Here is a 19,422-nt window from a genome sequence, read left to right on the forward strand (position 1 = left end):
ACGGACAGAGGAGCCTGGCAGGCTGTAGTCCAGGGGGTCGCAAGAGTCCCGACAGGACTTAGCGACAGAGCACCCTCGCTTGCAGAGGAAAAATTAAGGAATCTGTTGTGAATTGGTGTGACAGGGTGGAGGAAATTTTAAGAGAGGAAAGGTGAGCTGATAACGTGTTACCCTGTCTTGGTTACCCAGCATTCTCTCTGTCATCTTACTGATTGTTGTTTTTTGAAAGATTCCTCTTCTAACTTTGGTGTCTCAACTGAGAGCACTGAAAAGCTTCCTCAGTGACTTTGGGATGGCCACTTCCTTCTGACTTTATGCGGCAGCCACTTTCTCTTCATATTTGAGTTCATTAGTGAACCCATTCACCCGCTGAACAAATGTTCATCGAATCTTTCTGTGTTCAAGCTTTTGTCTTTTTCTTTTCCTTCTTGATTTTTTAATTGGAAGATAATTGCTTTACAATGTTGTGTTGGTTTCTGCTGTACAACTATGTGCATCAGCCATAATTATATATCTATATCTATATCTATATATATCTATCTCCCCTCACTCTTGAACCTCCCTCCCCTCTCCTATCGCACCCCTCTAGGTCATCAGAGAGTGCCAGGCTGGGCTCTGTATGTTATATAGCAGCTTCCCACTAGCTATTTTCTTGTGTCTCTGTTTTTTCTTCTTTAAAATGAGATAAATACCTATTTGTAGGATTGTTATAAGGATTAAATGAGCACTTTTATGTAAAATACTGAAAACAAGTCCTGGCAAATAGAAAGTACTCAAATGTTAGCTGCTCTTTGGTGCCACCACTGCTGCCCACTACTGGGATATTACTGCTACTGCTGATGTGTTACTGCTGCTATTACGCTATGACTGCTACTACTGTATACTGCTGTTATCACTACTATTATTACCACTGTACTACTGTTACTTACTACTATATTATTTCTACTCTTAATTTACATTTTGAGCCTGTATTTCTCTTAATTGAAGAAAATATCTAATCTTGTCAAGGTAAATTTCTAATCTAATTAACTTAGATAAAATAAAAATCTAATCTTGTTAAGGTAAATTTATTCTCTATTGGATTTTAGGTAAATAGTTATTTGAAAAATTCCACTTTTTCTCAGAGGGCAAGCTAACCATCACGGAGGGTCGGGCCATGTGGTCCATAATTGTCTTCTGTCTGCATGGGGCTACCTTGTCTTTGTTGCACTTTGCTCTTTCACCTCTGTCCTGACACATCTCTGAGGTCTGGGCTGATCTCTTCTGAACCATTTTTGGGCCTGATGGAGGTGGGAGATGGGATGCACAGACACCAGGGAGAAATTGTCAGATGTTCTCTGGTCTCATGTTTCATGAAGCTGAGCTCATGATTCTTGTTTCCACACTTTTGGGGACCAAACTGGACCAGAGGACTTCCTGAAAAGCCAATAGGCTCCCTGGGCTGTAGGAAATGAGGACCAAAGCTCCTTGTCCTGGGCTCCCCAAACTTAAGGGAGGTTCTTTAGTTTCCTACTTCATCTCTCTATTCCTACCCCTGCCCCCCAAATATGCACCTCTAAAATTTTATTCTTTTTTTTTCTTCCGCAATTCTTCAAATCAAAACTCATCATTCATTAAAGAAATCCAACTGTGGAGCAGGGAAAAGCTTTTTCTTTTAAAAAAATTATTGTATGAGTGGAAAGGCTATTGGGAGGTCCTTGAGCAATACTGCTGAAATCATAGCGTGGAAGTGTCCAGTGAGGGGTCAAGTGCATTGTTAACTATGAGCAACGTGTGCCTTAACAGTTGTTGTGTAACAAAACTTCTGGGTATGGACAACTCACCAATTCAAACTGAAGGTAGGTGGTAGTGCTAAGGCTAGAATGCACACATGAAATTTCTGGACTATAGACTAAACACAAAGAAATACAATTTCTTTGACTGAATACAAGTCTGTTCAACATAGGCCAATAAAATACTGCCAGTGAGGAACTCTGTCACACTTTCAATGAATAAATGAGTTTCTAATATAGACTTCGTACTTGAAAATTGTTTTATGAAGTTTATGGGCATCTTATAATTTTGCATTATTTCTAAAGAACTATATAAACTATAGCCCCTTCTCCTGTATCATATACTCAAAAAGAGATGAATTAATAAGTTTTCTTATATTACTTGGGACTAGAGTTAGTTGTTGGTCAGAATTAAGATTTACCCTATAGATTATGATGATCTAAGTCTGAGGGTAACAAAGTACGCCCTGTGGGCTGAATGCAGCCCAATGCCTGCTTTATACGCCTTGAGAACATAAGAATAGTTTTTACAGTTTCAAATAGAAAAAAAAAAATCAAAAGAAAAGTATGTGATATGTGAGCATTATGGAAATTCAAATTTCAATGTCTATAAATAAAGTTTTATTGGCACACAGCCATACTCATTCTATTGCGCATTGTCTGGGGCTGCTTTTGCACTATGTTGGCGGGATCAAGTAATTTCAGCAGAGACTAGAAGACCTGCAAAACCAAAAATACCTAGTATTTGACCCTTTATGGGAAAAGTGTGCTGACCTCTGGTCTAAGATGTGGATGAACATGAAGAGAGATTTAGGGATAGCCTTCTGTTCAGCATCCTCTGTTTACAGTCTACAGGTAAGAGCAATCAGCCCCTGCAGAGGTGCTGATCTTAAGGAAAGCAGGTGGGAGAAGTTGTGCTTTCATCATGGTGTTTGTGTCAGTTCCACCCCTCATCCGTGCTTCTTAGAGCCTGCTGTTATTTTACGCCACCTGCATAACCTGATTTGCATCTTAAATGAATATCCAGCTACCACTTGGACTTTTTTCAGAATAAGGAGAATGGCTTTTATGAAGCCATCTGTAGATGAAAAAGAGCAGCAAGCAGTCCCAGAATATGTGATTGAGGGATCGAGCACACAGCACAAGAGTCAAGCAGCTGATTGCTCCCCGAGTCAAGGAGTTACTAACGAGGTGCCAGTGTTGACTAGATAAAGGAGGCAGACGGGAGCCCTCTGGAAGAGAAAGGGAGAATAAAAGCCATTTGAAACCCATGGGCACACTTGGATAAGAGACTGGGCCAGAGCTAGTCTTCCCATCCGGAACCCCTGTGCCCTAGGGCTCTGGGGTGTTCTCTCCTAGAACCTAGCAGGCTCAACAGTCATGGGACTCGGCCTCTTGTGGGACTGCACCTACCGCCCTGGCGGCTCTTTTCCTAGAGACATTCAAATCAGAGAGCGTTCCTACATCTCCACTCAAGTCCGATTTTTATGGTGCATTCATCTTAATGATGTCAGAGGTTAATGACTGGTTGAAGCTCTTTTTTTCTTTTCTTTCTTGCCCTAACTATTCCCAACCACTGTTTACCCCAGAGGAGTTGTCAGAAGCAAATTGCAGAAAATGGAGCAACTCTTAGCTTCTAAATGCAAAATAGAAGCATGAAACCAGGATTAGGGAAGTCAGTGTGATGAGTCAGAACAATCCTAATTGAGTTCCTCCCTGACATTCTCCCTCTCTCACCCCTCCCAGTGTTTCTCCTTGAGTAGAAAGACTTTTTTTTGGCCAGGAAGAGAGAAGAGAGGGAGAGAAGAAGTGAGAAAGACCTCTTTATCTGCTCTCTGTGCTTTTCTCTTCTCTTTTTATCTCCTCTCCTCTGCACCTTCTCTGTTCTCCGCCCTTTCCTGTCTCTCCTCTCCCTCTCCCCTTCTTTCACTCCTCTCTCTCAACCTTCTTCTTCCCTCCTCTTACCGCTCTCTGTGCCTGTTCTTTTGCTCCCCTCCTCAAGCTGAGTTGATTCAGGGAGTTGACTGATCTCATGGAGGAATTCTGGTTGTCCTCATGGTACTGTCATATCATGGAACTGGTTGCTAGGTGCATCTAGGCTTGGAGATCTCTGCAGATGCTCAGCAGGACTGCAGGGCATCCGAAAGTCCCTATGGTACAGACACCAAGTGCTCGTGTATGTCCAAGACCTGAGACGGATAGCACAGGGGTGTGTGTATTGGTAAGACAGGACGTGGGTATTCTCTGCCCATGGTGCACCAGCATCTCAGTGGGTCCTGAGCTCCAGAGAGCTATTCAAGAAACTACCGCCACTCATTGCCTGTGTTAAGGACTGGATGAGATGAGTTACATCCTGAGAAGGAGTGCTCATGCCCCATTTCCCCCCAATGCAAAGCTGGCCCTGGCTGGATCTCAGGTATGACTGCAGAGAGGAGAGGGACGAAGAGAACATTTTTCTGTTTAACTGAGCTTATTTTTCATAAAGGACAGAACAGAAGCCCCAAATGAGAAATTAAAGTGAGTTATAGGAAATGAAGTTATATTTATTACATATCAGAATTTGTGATTATAAAATTTGTACTAGATATAGTCACATTTATTAAATATGACGTGCCAGGTATTCTATGAAATGGTTTTTATGCCTTTTCTCATTTAATTTCTTTAATGATTTTTTTGAGGCTTGTGTTACTAATCTCATTCTAGGGGTGACTAAGGTTTTCAAGAGTACATTTGTGGGACTTCCAGTAATTAAGACTTTGCCTTGAAATGCAGAAGGTGTGGGTTCCATCCCTGGCCAGGGAGCTAAGATTCCGCATACCTTGGAGCCAAACATAAAACAGGAACAATATTGTAACAAATTTAATAAAAGACTTCAAAAATGGTCCACATTAAAAAAAAATCTTAAAAAAAGTACATTTGTTAGCCTGAGGTCACATAGTCAGAAGGGAAGGAGCTAAGATTTGGGTCAACCAGTAATGACTCTGGAGTCCCACCTGCTCCACATCTCCTAATAGCTGAGGGTCAGATGGGACCTTATGGCAGGCCACTGAAATCTACTTTGCATGTAGCTGTTAGTGAAGCAAACTTTTCTTTTGACAAGGAACCCTTCCTGGGCCTCTTGTCATGTGCCAGCTGCTCAGCTAAGCATGGGATACAAGATGAGTAACATTCACTTCCCTCCAGGGATGGAGCAATCTGCCTCCGTTTGGTTCTAACACATGGAAAGGACTCGGTATGGACTGGTTGAGTGAATAAATTGGAAAGGTACAAAGCATCAGTAACGGAAAGAATGTCTAATCTCAGATGTAGCAACAAGAGTATTGCAACCATGCCCATAGAGAGGGAACCTGAAAGAATCAGAACACTGATTCTGGTGAAAATAGGGATTTGATTTTAGAATGGTCTCTGCCTTAGACAGTGCCAGAGGGCTGTTGGTTAGGAACCTGATCCTCGCTGAACAAAGCCCTGGGGAACAATTGGGCTCAGTGGAAAGAGATGGGTTCATCTGATCCAAGAGTGTTCCTTTATTGTTAACATCAATGAGGTGCTGATGAAGGAAATCAGTCAGTGGCTCTCTGAGGGTGGAACTGTGTTCAGAAGGACTTGTTTGTGGAAACCGCACCCATTTCTTGTTGTCCAAAAACTGAAAAAAGGATTAATGAAATGGTTGATGTAGGTAGGGAATCTAGGTCATATTATAACTTCTGATGTCACATCTCACACACACTGTCGAATACAGGATAGACAACAAGGCCCAGGTTTCTCTAAGGAAAGAAGAAAGTCAGTTACAGCATCCTACCTTTGGCAGACGCACATAGGGATTTCTGGTTGCCAGGCAATGGGAGGGGTCCTCCACCTTTCTGCTGTTTTCTTGTTGGCACCTCTATTCTGAAAACAAATGGTCATGGAGGCCCATTTGTTGAAGTTGTAGGAAATTTTAGTGGTTAGCCACAGACACTGGCTCTGGTTAATAAAAGAGAATTAATTGGAACAATGTAGAGAGCTCACAGGATAGAAAGAGGGACTCAGAAAGGGCAGGAAGCAGGTAGCACTGAAGATATTGAAGCAGGAATTGCTCCCAGCACCACCACTGGTGAACTCCAGCCTTACTTAGTCTTTTCATCACTCCCCTCTCAATTCCATCCCAGAAGAGGGGCATCTGTCTGGCCTGGACTTGGTACCCACCTCCTGCCCAGCTGAAGGCAATGCATCTTGATTTAAGCCTAAAGACTAGGATGCAGCATGCTTGGGGCTGGTGCATGGGGACGACCCAGAAAGATGTTATGGGGAGGGAGGTGGGAGGGGGTTCATGTTTGGGAATGCATGTAAGAATTAAAGATTTTAAAATTTAAAAAATAAAAAACTAAAAAATAAAAAAAAATTAAAAAAAAAAAAAAGACTAATCTAAAGGAGAAGCAGTAATTCCTCAAGGAAACAGGTGGTAAGTTACCAGATGAGATGATTGGATGACATCATCAGCTCAGTGGAAATAAGTTTGAGCAAACTCCAGGAGATAGTGAAGGACAGGGAAGCCTGGCATGCTACAGTCTATGGGTTGCAAAGAGTCAGACACAACTGACTGGCTGAACTTTTTACTTGACCATCAGAAGGTGGAGTGGGTGCTGGGCAACCCCTGAGCACCTTGGTTGGAAGGCTCAACTTCCTGAAACTCTCGTTGACCTTGGTATAGGTTGCAAGACCTTGGTATAGGTCTTAAAAGCCTTTTATAATCTTGCTGTCTTGTTTCTGGACATGCCTGTGGTGGCAGTTCCCCAGGACCCTAACACCTTCTCACACCCTCAGTTTACTCCCATCTAACTTTCCCTTTCTGACCTAGGTATCTTTGCCTCATCTACTCTCATATCGACTTCTCTTCACCAGGAACTGATGGCTTCCTCTTGTATGCTCTCATAAAGCCTTTCGTTTTATAGATCTACTTAGATATTTATGACTGTGTGGGTCCTAGTTGTGGCATGCGGCCTTCTCTGCAGTTGTGGCCCTGGGACTCCAGAGTGCATGGGCTCTGTAGCTGTGGCCTATGGGCTTGGTTGTTCTGTGACATGTGGGATCTTAGTTCCCTGACTAGGGATCGAACCCATGCCTCCTGCTGGAAGGCAGACTCTTAACTACTGGGTCACCGGGGAAGTCCCAAACTATTTGTTTTCAGAGGTGTTCTTATAATCCTCATTTTCCTGGCCCAGGAATTCCCTGAGTACATGTTGCTGCTGCTATAGAGAATTTGGACAGAGCACTGACTGTGTCCTCAGCATTTTCCTAGGCACTGTCTACAGGAAAAGCCATTACACCCTCCAAGGACCTTATGCGGCTAGTGTCTCTGGGTTACAGGTGATGACACTGCGAGGGAAGTTAGGTTAACTTGTCCAAGGTCAAACAGCTGGGACAGAATTGGAACTCTGCATTGTAGCAGCAGAGTTTGTGCCCTTAACTAGTCCTGCCTTTTTTTTTTTTTTTCTCCTGCCTCCTACACCCTCCACACCCATCAGACGTCTGTTCTACCTCTTCATATTTCTGCATTTCCCCCTCTATTCCCACTTTGATATCAGCCCTTATTCTCCCAGAGGCCCCATATTAACATAAACTCAGGTGTGGTTGAAAGGGACTAATTATGAATAACAAAAGACATTCTCCTCGCCCCAGTTACTCAGGAAATTTCCAAGTGCTTTAGAAGCTCTTTGCCAGGAACTGGAACAAGGACCAAATGTGTATTTCTTATTATATCACAATATCACACCTGCTTTCCTTGACTCCTTCATGATCTGCTTGAGTGGTGTGTTAACTGGTCCTCATTTCTCAAGTATATTCAGTACCCTGTTGCCAAAGATATCTTACCAAAAATTATACTTGATTATATTGTTCATCTGCTTATAATTAAAATTTTCCTGTTACCTACTATGCCAACATAATTTGGATCTAACTTTACCCAAACCCTGGTAGCTTAGATGGTAAAGAATGTGCCTGTGATACAGGAGACTGGGTTCAATCCCTGGGTCAGGAAGATCCCCTGGAGAAGAAAGTGGCAACCCACTCCAGTATTCTTGCCTGGAGAATTCTGTGGACAGAGGACCCTGGAGGGCTGCAGTCTGTGGAGCTGCAAGGAGTCAGACACGACTGAGCGACTAACAGATGCTTTCCAGTGGCGGCATCATCATGTACACTCTTGCCTGTAATCTTCTAGCTCCATGCATCCCTGCATATGGCTTAGGAGAGGACTGGGCACATGCTATGTGCTTATAATTTGGCAGTGCTCAACAGGCCATATTTTTTCATCCCTGGCACAGCCTTGAAGGACCATTGTGTCTTGAATTCCCCTACATGTCTGATCAAAGAAATATTTCTATTCTAAGACACTGAGCAAATAGCATCTCCTGCGGGAAGCCTACCCAGTCACCACAGGTACCGTGAAGTTATTTCCTTCTCTGTTTTCCATCATAGTTTTTTCTTAGCTATCTTACCTGGTGGACTTATTTTCTTTGGTGGCAAATAATCACAAATGGGATGGATTAGGACAACAGAAGTTTACCGTTTTGCAGTTCTGGAGGCTAGAAGTCTGAAATAAGGTGTCACAGGGCCATATGCCCTCTCTCTGAAACCTAGCTTCTGGTGATTTGCTGGCAATTTTTTGTATGCCTTGTCTTGTGGTTGTTTAACTCCAATCTCTGCCTTTGTAGTCATAGGGCATTTTCCCCAGCTCTTGCTCACATGGCTGTTCTCCTATAAGGACACCAATCATGTTGAATTAAGAGTCCATTCTACTCTGATGGACCTAGAAACAGTCAGAGAGAAGTAAGTCAGAAAGAGAAAAACAAACGTTGTATATTAACTCATGTATGTGGAATCTAGAAAAATGGTATGCATGCTGCGTGCTAAGTTGCTTCGGTCGAGTCCTCCTCTTTGTGACCCTATGGACTGTAGGCTGCCAGGCTCCTTTTTTCATGGGATTCTCCAGGCAAAAATACTGGAGTGGGTTGCCGTTCCTTCCTCTAGGGGATCTTCCCTGACCCACGAGTTGGACCTATGTCTCATGTCTCCTGCATTGGCAGGTGTGTTCTTTACCACCAGCACCATCTGAAAAGTGGTATAGATGATCATATTTGCAAGACAGAAACAGAGACACAGATGTAGAGAACAAACAAGAGGGGGGAGGGGGTATGAACGGGGAGATTGAGACTGACATATATACACGACTATGCATAAAACAGCTAATTAATGAAAGCCTACTGGGTAGCTCAGGGAACTCTACTCAGTGCTCTGTGGTGACCTAAACGGGAGGGAAATCCTCAAAGTGGAGGATACATGTATATGAATAGCTGATTCATTTTGCTGCGCAGTAGAAACTAACACAGCATTGTTAAGCAACTGTAGTCCAGTAAGAATTTAAAAAAATAGTCCTCTCTACCCGAGTATGGCCACATCTTTACTGTTTATGTTTACAATAACCATGATTCCAAATACAATCACGTTTTGAAGAAATGGGGGTTGGGACACCAGCATGTCTTTTTTTGGAGTGGGGACACAATTAAATCCTTAGCATCTGGCTTTTCTTAACTTTTTGTGAATATGCGGCCTTCTCCGCCTGCTCTGTCCCATAGCAGGCTCCTATGAAGTGTTCAGTATGTGTTTATCCTTGTTCATGAGATAATTGTGGGAAGGTAGGAGAGGAGTTATGCATCCTTCATTAGGTTATGAATGAAGTGGGGGTGAACTCAGATTTCTTCTTGCTCTCATAGAAATCCTACGAGAGCAGCGACTTTGCCTGCTTGGTGACTAACATATCCTTAATGCTCAGAACATTCCTGACTTAGAGTAGGTGCTAAGTAAATATTTACTAAACATTCATACATTTTTAGTTGGATGGAAACTATTGAATGAGTGGATCAAACTGATAGGAAATAAACTATAGATAATTTTAGAAACACTCTGCTGTCTTTACCCCGGCCAGGTCTTTTCCGAAGTTGTTTTGTTGCATTCACAAGCATTTGCAAGTAAAGCTGATCCTTCCAAGCTGCTAGCCCGAGCGTTTTTTTTTTGTTGTTCAGTTGCTCAGTCACGTCTGACTCTTTTGAGACCCCATGGATTGCAGCACGCCAGGCTTCCCTGTCCTTCACCAGAGGGTAGGAGGCTGGTATAAAGGTAACCGCTGCCGGGGTGCTAATGGCATTAGAACTTGTGTTTGTTTGTCCATAAATTGGCATCCTCCTGAAGTCTTGGTCCGTCTAGTCAAGACTATGGTTTTCCAGTGGTCATGTATGGACTTGAGAGTTGGACTAAAAGAAAACTGAGTGCCGAAGAATTGGTGCTTTTGAACTGTGGTGTTGGAAAAGACTCTTGAGAGTCCCTTGGACTGCAAGGAGATCCAGCCAGTCCATCCTAAAGGAGATCAGTCCTGGGTTTTCATTGGAAGGACTGATGTTGAAGCTGAAGCTCCAATACTTTGGCCACCAGATGCGAAGAGCTGACTCATTTGAAAAGACCCTGATGCTGGGAAGGATTGAGGGCAGGAGAAGAAGGGGACAACAGAGGATGAGATGGTTGGATGGCATCACTGACTCGATGGACATGGGTTTGGGTAGATTCTGGCAGTTGGTGATAGATAGGGAGGCCTGGTGTGCTGCGATTCATGGGGTCGCAAAGAATCAGACATGACTGAGCGACTGAAATGAACTGAAGTCTTGGTGGGTCCTTCCTGTCCTTCAAGGGTGCCACAAGGAGGGAAATTTTGCCAATAAGCCCTGATAAATTTGATTTTGATTTTCAGTCTACTCCTGAAAACTCCCAAAGCATAGGAGACTGGAACCTAGTTTTGCTCTTGTGTGCTGCCCGAATTGGATGTTTAGCTCAATTGCTGTTCACTACCTGGCATTAATTGATAATTGCCTGGTTGCACTGAAACTGCCCATCCCTGGCTTCTCCCAGGGTCTCCCAGGGAGTTTTGGACCGTGGATGTTCCCAGTTATACCTCATTTGGGTCCTGATTTAGGACCGTCATCCTAAAGGAGGGCAAAATTTGCCTTGTTTCCTTCACTTCTTTGCTTTTCCCCTGGACTTCTTTCCTTGGATGTGGGCTCAGCTGCCTCACTGCACAGCAAGTCACAAAGGGAGGGTGCAGCTTCTTTCTTGGGATCACTTGTCAGCAGTTCAGTATGAAGGTTAAAGGCAAATCTGCGAGTCCCTGTACCCCAGAGACACGGGAGGGTCAGTCTTTGAGTTTGCATGATGTTCTGAGGTTTCTGTTTCTTAATAATTGCTTCCTGTTTAGGTCAAACTATTATGAAGAGCCTTGAGTAATGGTTTTTTTCTGGTTTGAGTCTTGAAAGTTTAGTATGTGGAGCTACTTTTAAACTCTGGATAAAGAATATAAATAGCCACCTTGCATCCTTCTAGAAGTGCGCAGTTGGAGTATGTCTCTGTCACTGAAACATATGCTTTCTATTTGCTGTGTGGCCATTTAAGTGACCAGCTGGGCAGCATGAACTGCAGTGTAATGATCTGAGATAAAGAGAAGCTACCAGAGAAAGAAAATCCATGTGACATGAAGCACTGGGGTGTACACAGGTGGAATGCTCACTGACACACTGTACTCTTTTCCCTGGGCCTCTGAAGGTCCCTCCACTGGAGCTTGGCCCACTTTTGTCACATGAATTATATTTATAAATTTTCCCTTTGTCTTTCATTTCCTATATCTCATTACTATAATTAGCAGCTCCTAATCATAATTCACTTGCATGTGTGGGACCGCTGGGAGGTTAGAAACATAGCAATTATTGAAAGAGGGAGATCATTAAAGCTCACTTAGAGAAGATGAAAGAATAATCATGACCACATTTTCTTTGGTAGCCTAAGACTTGTAAGGCCATCTAATTGCTTCTGTTATGCTTGGGGTCAATGTAGAGTATCATGCATTTACTTATCACCCACTTTGAAAACCCCTCCCTTAAACATTTCTTCTTGTTTCATCAACAACCTGCCAGCACCAGTCTATATCCTAGGACCATTAGTGATGAGAGAAACCCACTCCTCTTCTCAGATGCCTGACATTTCATCCAAAGCATCTGTCTTGATTTCTGCTAGCTTTCAGTTTGCTGTCAAGTACGAACACCTTTGTGTGAATGAGTTTTGTGAGTATGGATGTTAACCATCTTAAGAAGATTCAGGCTTTCACTTCGTAGCCTAGTGTTGTTGCTGGAAAGTGGCCTTCCAGGCAGGAACTACATTTCCCAACCCCCTTTGCGTCTGTCTGGGGCCGTGTGACTGAATTCTGGCTGGTGGAGTGTGGATGGAAGTGACATTAGCTGCTTGCCTGTGACAACCTTCTGTGTAATCAGGTAGTTGTCCTTTTGTAATACCTGCTGGCTGATCATCCACACCCAGGGCTCCTTGGAGGTCAAGAGTTGATGATAGCAGGGTCTTCATCAGTCTGAATGAAATTGTTATTCAAATAACTATCTAGAACATCTCCCCTCCACTCATACTTCCTGATGCAATTGAAATTCTCCTGTGTTAAGCCACTGAGAACTGGAGTTTATCTATGACCTTTCTAGTGCTACCTTAACAAGTAAAGTGGAAAACACTTCATTAAAGATATGTTTTGAGAGAGAGTTTGAGACCGCCAGTTCGTGAGGGTAGAGGAGGGGGCACTTTGGCGAAGGGTGAAGGTAGAAAGGATGTAGAATAGCAAGCAGTGGGCCCCCAGATACGTTTCCTTACCTGATCATTCTTGTGAGGACTGCGTACTGCTTGCAGCATATTGGTTAGAAGGAACGTCTTGCTGACTTGACATTTAAGATTTCTTTTCCTACGTTTCAGCTTTCATAGCATGAAGTTTTTCCTTCTCCTATTTTCATAACTTGCAGTGACTATTTGTAAATCACCTCCCATCTCCCTAAGCAATAGAGCATAATTGTTTTCATTTCCCCTCTCTCCTGGCTCCCATGTCAAAATTTCAAACTTACACAAATAAGCAGTTACTCTCAGCAGCTCAGGATGTATTGTTTGTCTGTCTTTTCTTGTATCCATCCACCTAGTGATCCACCTGTCCTTGAATCCATCCATTGTTTGTTCTCACCACCTATTTTGTACCAGGAACTCTGTGAGGCTCTGAGGACACAGTGATAAAGGAGATACATCGCACCTCATCTTACGGATTAGATTACATTAGAAAGCGTTTTAGAGGTGAATTCGTATTTTAAATGCCTATCATCTCTACCCTGTGCAAGAAGTCCCAGTAGATATTAGTACACAGAATTTCTGCTCTAAAAGTCTGTTTGAAGCAAAGATGGGCCTACCACCCCTTTGCTCTTAAAACTAATGGCCCTGCATGCATTAAGGGTGAGGAGAGTTGAGCAGTGGCTCAGTTCTCTCAATAGCCACTTGGTTCATGGGAACTTGAATCCAAAAGCGTCATACAAATGACTTTTAAATACTGACCATTTTATTCTTGGTTATAGCTGCTTTGAGTATTTTCAGTAAAACACCTGTTTGTGTTTCCTGACTGAGATCTGTACGTTGACTATAGATGATGTTCTTATGAGTGATTATTACAAGTGAAAATTTGCTTCGTTTGTAAATGACATCTGCATTAGTTATCTTTTGGCTTGGAACAAACTACCCTACAAGTTGACAACTTAAAACAGCAAGCATGATTTCATAGTTGGTGATGTTGAACCCGGGAGTCACTTAGCTTTGTGGCTCTGGCTCAGGCTGTCTCCTGAGGCTGCAGTTAGAATGTCAGCAAGGGCTGCAGTCATCTGAACGCTTGACAGGGGCTGGGAGATCCACTTCCATGAAGGCTCACTCACAGTTCCTCACCTCTCTGTAGGACTGGTCATGACCTGGCTTCTCCCTTCCCCCCGCAGCATGCTATCCAAAAGAGAGCATGCCACAGTATCCTTTGGGGCCTAGCCTCAGAAGTGACATATTCTATCAGCCATACATATGACCCTGTGCAACATGGGGCAAGACTACAGAAGAGCGTGGATACTAGGAGGCAGAGGTCATCGGGGGCCATCTTGATGGCTGAATGGCTACCATAATATCCTATTTTTTTCACTCTTAGAAATGCCACTTCAGTCATATGTGCATATGACCATGTTCCTACAAAGAGATTCAGGCCACATTAGGGCTTCTAGGATCACATACAAAGCCCGAGGTTATGAGAGACTACTTTTGTTTTAGTTGGGGGGGGTGGTGGTGTGCGCACAGTCATACACTTTTGATTTTGTAGCTTCTTTTTCAAATACATTGCAACTTTAAAGGTCTTCCCAGGTGGCGCTAGTGGTAAAGAACCTGCCTGCCTGTTCAGTTAAGTTCAGTTCAGTCGCTCAGTCGTGTCCGACTCTTTGTGACCCCATGAATCGCAGCACACCAGGCCTCCCTGTCCATCACCAACTCCTGGAGTTCACTCAGACTCATGTCCATCGAGTCAGTGATGCCATCCAACCATCTCATCCTCTGTCGTCCCCTTCTCCTCCTGTCCACAATCCCTCCCAGCATCAGAGTCTTTTCCAATGAGTCAGCTCTTCGCATGAGGTGGCCAAAGTACTGGAGCTTCAGCTTTAGCATCATTCCTTCCAAAGAAATCCCAGGGCTGATCTCCTTCAGAATGGACTGGTTGGATCTCCTTGCAGTCCAAGGGACTCTCAAGAGTCTTCTCCAACACCACAGTTCAAAAGCATCAATTCTTCGGCGCTCAGCCTTCTTCACAGTCCAACTCTCATATCCATACATGACCACAGGAAAACCATAGCCTTGACTAGGCGGACCTTAGTCGGTAAAGTAATGTCTCTGCTTTTGAATATACTACCTAGGTTGGTCATAACTTTCCTTCCAAGGAGTAAGTGTCTTTTAATTTCATGGCTGCAGTCACCATCTGCAGAGATTTTGGAGCCCCCAAAAATAAAGTCTGCCACTATTTCCACTGTTTCCCCATCTATTTCCCATGAAGTGATGGGACCGGATCCCATGATCTTCGTTTTCTGAATGTTGAGCTTTAGGCCAACTTTTCACTCTCCTCTTTCACTTTCATCAAGAGGCTCTTTAGTTCCTCTTCACTTTCTGCCATAAGGGTGGTGTCATCTGCATATCTGAGGTTATTGTTTTTTCTCCCAGCAATCTTCATTCCAGCTTGTGTTTCTTCCAGTCCAGCGTTTCTCATGATGTACTCTGCATATAAGTTAAATAAGCAGGGTGACAGTATACAGCCTTGACGTACTCCTTTTCCTATTTGGAACCAGTCTGTTGTTCCATGTCCAGTTCTAACTGTTGCTTCCTGACCTGCATACAGATTTCTCAAGAGGCCTGCCAGTTCAGGAGACATAAAAGATGTGGATTCAATTTCTGGGTCGGAAAGATCCCCTGGAGGAGGAAATGGCAACCCACTCCAGTATTCTTGCCTGGAGAATCCCATGAACAGAGGGGTCTGGAGGGCTACAGTCCACAGGGTTGCCAAGAGTCAGATGCGGCTGAAGTGACTTAACACTATGTGACTTTAAAACCTTGGTGAACATTTAACTGTGGGTCCCCTTGTTTCACAATCCTCATGTGAGAAAGCTGTGGGATGCCCATGTAGGACAAGACCAGTCTTTGGTCTTGAATGGCTACTCCTTACATGCCTTTCCCTCCTTTCCTGTTCTTCCCTCCGAAGCTGAATGCAGATTTGACTTGGATGTCCTAAGTTTTGCTGCTTAGTGATATTGTAAAGAGTTCCTTTAATTTGATACTTTTCAAAGACAACAAAACCAAGCTGAGGAGAGTCAAGCATATGACACGGATTAAATCAGTGAACTTGCCTGATCTGAGAAATTGCTTGCCACTTGTTAGAGATTTAGATTCTCAGCATGGTGCAGACCTATTGAATGAGGTTCTTCTGAGGAGAAATCTGTGGTTTTAAACAAAAGCACTTCAGGTAATTTTTAAGTCCTGTAAGATGAAAGAAACACTGTGTTAGATCAAAATGGGCCCAGTCAAGTGTATATAAGACTTCTTGGAGTTCAAATATACGTTGCAATTTGAATTAAAATAAAGAGAACAGTTTTAATAGGCAGATAGTTTGGCTTCCAGATTTCTCTCAATGAACATTTGTTCCAAACTGAGCAGCATTGGTGGATGCTCTTTTGGTAGTCTGGGCTTCATGGTGCCTTCTGGGCTGTAAGCATCACTCCCTGATTGAAAATCTAGTGCTTAGAGACACAGGAGGTTTTTTTTTTTTTTTGATCTTCTGATTATTTTATTTCTCTTGTAAACAGAGTAGGGGTTAAATAAAGGTATTGGGTTTGTCAGCTTTAGACACTTGGGACCTTTTTTTTTTTTTTCCTGGAGAATGAAGGGAAGTGGGTGAGGGGTTCTTTTAATATGCAGGTGCTTCAGGGAGAAGCAAACCATTTCATCTGTTATTTCCATTGGAACTGGAGTTGGAGAGGGAGGTGAGATCAGAGGATCAGTCACCAGCACTGTCATCAGCATTGCCAGAGAGATCAAGAGCAGACATCATGGAATTAGACAGCTTGCTGGCAAGTTTGTCTGCACGCTTTTGGATCTTCTTCTTCTTCTTCAGGGCAGATGCCAGAGCCTGGCCCTGCTGCAGGGGGTCTGTCTCCATGATCCTCTGAAGCACTGGGCGGCGGTCCACTGGGCAAACATCCACCATGCTATTGTTCCTAGGGTGAAGGTCCACATTGTGCTTAGCCCATCCCACCTGATGACGGTTTGGATTGGTGCAATACCCAGTAAGATCTCCAATCTTATACACGGTGGTTTTATTTTCCATGGCATCTGCTATTTTCACCATCGGAGAATGGAGCCACTTGATCTCCATTTTGAGCGGGTCCATGTCACCCAACAGCTCATCCGATTCTCCAGTGGCCAAGCATTCCATGGTGTCTTCATTGGCTTGCTCGGTATCCTCAATGTCAAAGACCTCAGTCATCTCCTTAACGATCTCAGCACTGAGATGGGTAGGCAGAGTGTGGGTGGAGGGTGGAAGTGTATAGAAGCTGATCTTCCCACTCACCCAGTCAGCCAGGACAGCTTTGGCTGCCTGCTCCTGACTGTATACACCCCCCTTCTTCTTCTTCCCCAAGCGGTGGGCCACTGCAGTCAGAAAGTGCTCAGTGGTCTGAAACCCAGAGACACCATAATAGCTGGAAATCTCCTCCAGGTTGCAGCGTTGCAGGATGGTCTCCACCGGGGTCATAGGGTCCGCCAGCTTCTGCACATGAATGCAATTGTGCAGGATAGTGCCCACCTCTGAGTTGGGTCCTGGGACGATGCCTAGAGCATCCAGCAGCCTGATGAACTTGTCCAGGTAGACCTCCTGCATGAACTTGGTGACCCCAGGAATGGCTCCCACATTACACGCACGGCTGTGCTTCAGACTATTGATCAGGCTGCTCTTCCCAACATTGGGAAGGCCCACAATGCCCACACGGATATGGGTGTGCACTTCACCAAGGCGGCAGTAGTTCCCCAGAACCCTCATGAGGTTTTCAGCTCCAAAGCAGGCTTTGCTTTTCAGCAGTGACTCAGAGGCTTGATCCACTGGCACACTGCAGCGATTCAGGTTTTTGACCTGATGCTGGGTACTGGCCTTGAAAGCCACAGTTGGCAGCTCATTCCGAAGGTATTCCAGCCACTTCTCCACAACCTCCTTAGGGACCAGGTCAATCTTGTTCAAGACCAGGACCAGCTTCTTGTTCCCTTCTGCCTGTAGGACAGTTTCCTCCATTTGGAAGCAGCGGCAACCCAATGGGTCCCTGGAATCCAGGACTTCCAGAATCACATCAGAGTATTCCACCACCTTATGGAACTCCTTGTAATAAGCCTTCCTTGTAGCCTCATCATCCAGTTGAGGAAACATATTTAATTCTTGCAAAACTTCCCCCTTGCGATCAAACTCCTCTTGGCGTCTCAGGACATCCTGGCTGTAGCTTTCAATGGTCCTGCGTCAGTGTCTCTCTTGTTCCTGGGCAGCCTGCTGCTTCTCCCTCATCTCCCCAACCCTCTTCTTCTTTAACTCAGCCTCCCGACTGGCATGATCATTGGAGTGGACAGACTGGGGAAAGGAGGCCACTTTGGTGGCTGCTTTCTTCCCATTCTGCTTTGCAGGCTTCTTGCAGCCTTTGGAAACTTTACCTGGCTTTTTATTTCTGTGTCTAAGTTTCATCATGATGACTAACTTGAAAGCAGGTAGATTCAAATCTTCAGGCTTTTGTTTCCTCTACTTCCGGCGGAGCTCTGAGAAAAGAAGTGACACAGGAGTTTTTAAATGTAAGTGTTCTTGAAACTCAAGTCAACTTGATGTTCAGCCAAAACATAGCAAGTCTTTTAAACATTAAAATCAAAATGAGCCATATTATTTTGTTTTGAGAGTACTTTCAGAGTAATACAAGGAATTTTCAAGGTAGTCTACTTCAAGGTAGTCAATTATTACTTCATATTGCGAACTTTAAAACCCTACAAGTGATAATAATGCATTTTTTCATGGCATATGTGTACTATTTGTTTAGTTTCCTGTGGCCACTATAATACTGCAAACCTGGCGGGTGCTTAGAACAACAGAAATTTATCCTCTCACAGTTATGGAGGCCAGAAGTCCAAAGTTAAGGTATTGGCAGGGCTCTGCTTCCTATGAAGGTTCTAGGGAGAATCTTTACTGGCCTCTTCCAGCTTTTGATGGTGCCCAGTGTTCTTGACTTGTGGCTATATGACTTAAATCTGTTTTTACAGATTTTACAGATGGATTTCTTTCCTCACCCTTGTGTCTCTTGAAAGGAAACTTGTCATTAGATTTAGAGCTCACCTAGAGAACATCACCAGATGTTCAAGCTGGATTTAGGAAAGGAAGAGGAACCAGAGATCAAATTGCCAACATCTGCTGGATCATGGAAAAAGCAAGAGAGTTCCAGAAAAACTTCTATTTCTGCTTTATTGACTATGCCAAAGCCTTTGACTGTGTGGATCACAATAAACTGTGGAAAATTCTGAAAGAGATGGGAATACCAGACCACCTAACCTGCCTCTTGAGAAATCTGTATGCAGGTCAGGAAGCAACAGTTAGAACTGGACATGGAACAACAGACTGGTTCCAAATAGGAAAAGGAGTACGTCAAGGCTGTATATTGTCACCCTGCTTATTTAACTTATATGCAGAGTACATCATGAGAAACGCTGGACTGGAGGAAGCACAAGCTGGAATCAAGATTGCCGGGAGAAATATCAATAACCTCAGATAGGCAGATAACCCCACCCTTATGGAAGAAAGTGAAGAACTAAAGAGCCTCTTGATGAAAGTGAAAGAGGAGAGTGAAAAAGCTGGCTTAAAGCTCAACATTCAGAATATGAAGATCATGGCATCTGGTCCCATCACTTCATGGGAAATAGGTGGGGAAACAGTGTCAGACTTTATCTTTTTGGGCTCCAAAATCACTGCAGATGGTGATTGCAGCCATGAAATTAAAAGACGCTCACTCCTTGGAAGGAAAGTTATGACCAACATAGACAGCATATTAAAAAGCAGAGACATTGCTTTGCCAACAAAGGTCCATCTAGTCAAGGCTATGGTTTTTCCAGGGTCATTTATGTATGGATAAATACATAAATGAAAGTTGGACTGTGAAGAAAGCTAAGCGCTGAAGAA

At 43.8% G+C, this 19,422-nt stretch overlaps 2 protein-coding genes across 2 annotated transcripts in view; one reads left to right on the plus strand and one right to left on the minus strand.

The window, feature by feature from the left end:
* The window catches only part of SYT16 (synaptotagmin 16), a 258,656-nt gene that overhangs the window by 9,929 nt on the left and 229,305 nt on the right, over positions 1-19,422 (plus strand). The gene's annotated exons all lie outside the window — the stretch shown is intronic.
* LOC101118878 (guanine nucleotide-binding protein-like 3-like protein) lies at positions 16,119-18,022 on the minus strand. Its single transcript, XM_042252587.2, has one exon. It carries the CDS (start codon positions 17,641-17,643, stop codon positions 16,225-16,227), a length of 1,419 nt encoding a protein of 472 aa, XP_042108521.1. The 5' UTR covers positions 17,644-18,022; the 3' UTR covers positions 16,119-16,224.

Source organism: Ovis aries, chromosome 7 (genome assembly GCF_016772045.2).
Source record: "Ovis aries strain OAR_USU_Benz2616 breed Rambouillet chromosome 7, ARS-UI_Ramb_v3.0, whole genome shotgun sequence".
NCBI classification, from domain to species: Eukaryota; Metazoa; Chordata; class Mammalia; order Artiodactyla; family Bovidae; genus Ovis; species Ovis aries.

Coding starts and splice junctions, on each gene's coding strand:
- LOC101118878 (XM_042252587.2), bottom strand. CDS start 17,643: ATGTTTCCTCAACTGGATGATGAGGCTACAAGGAAGGCTTATTACAAG.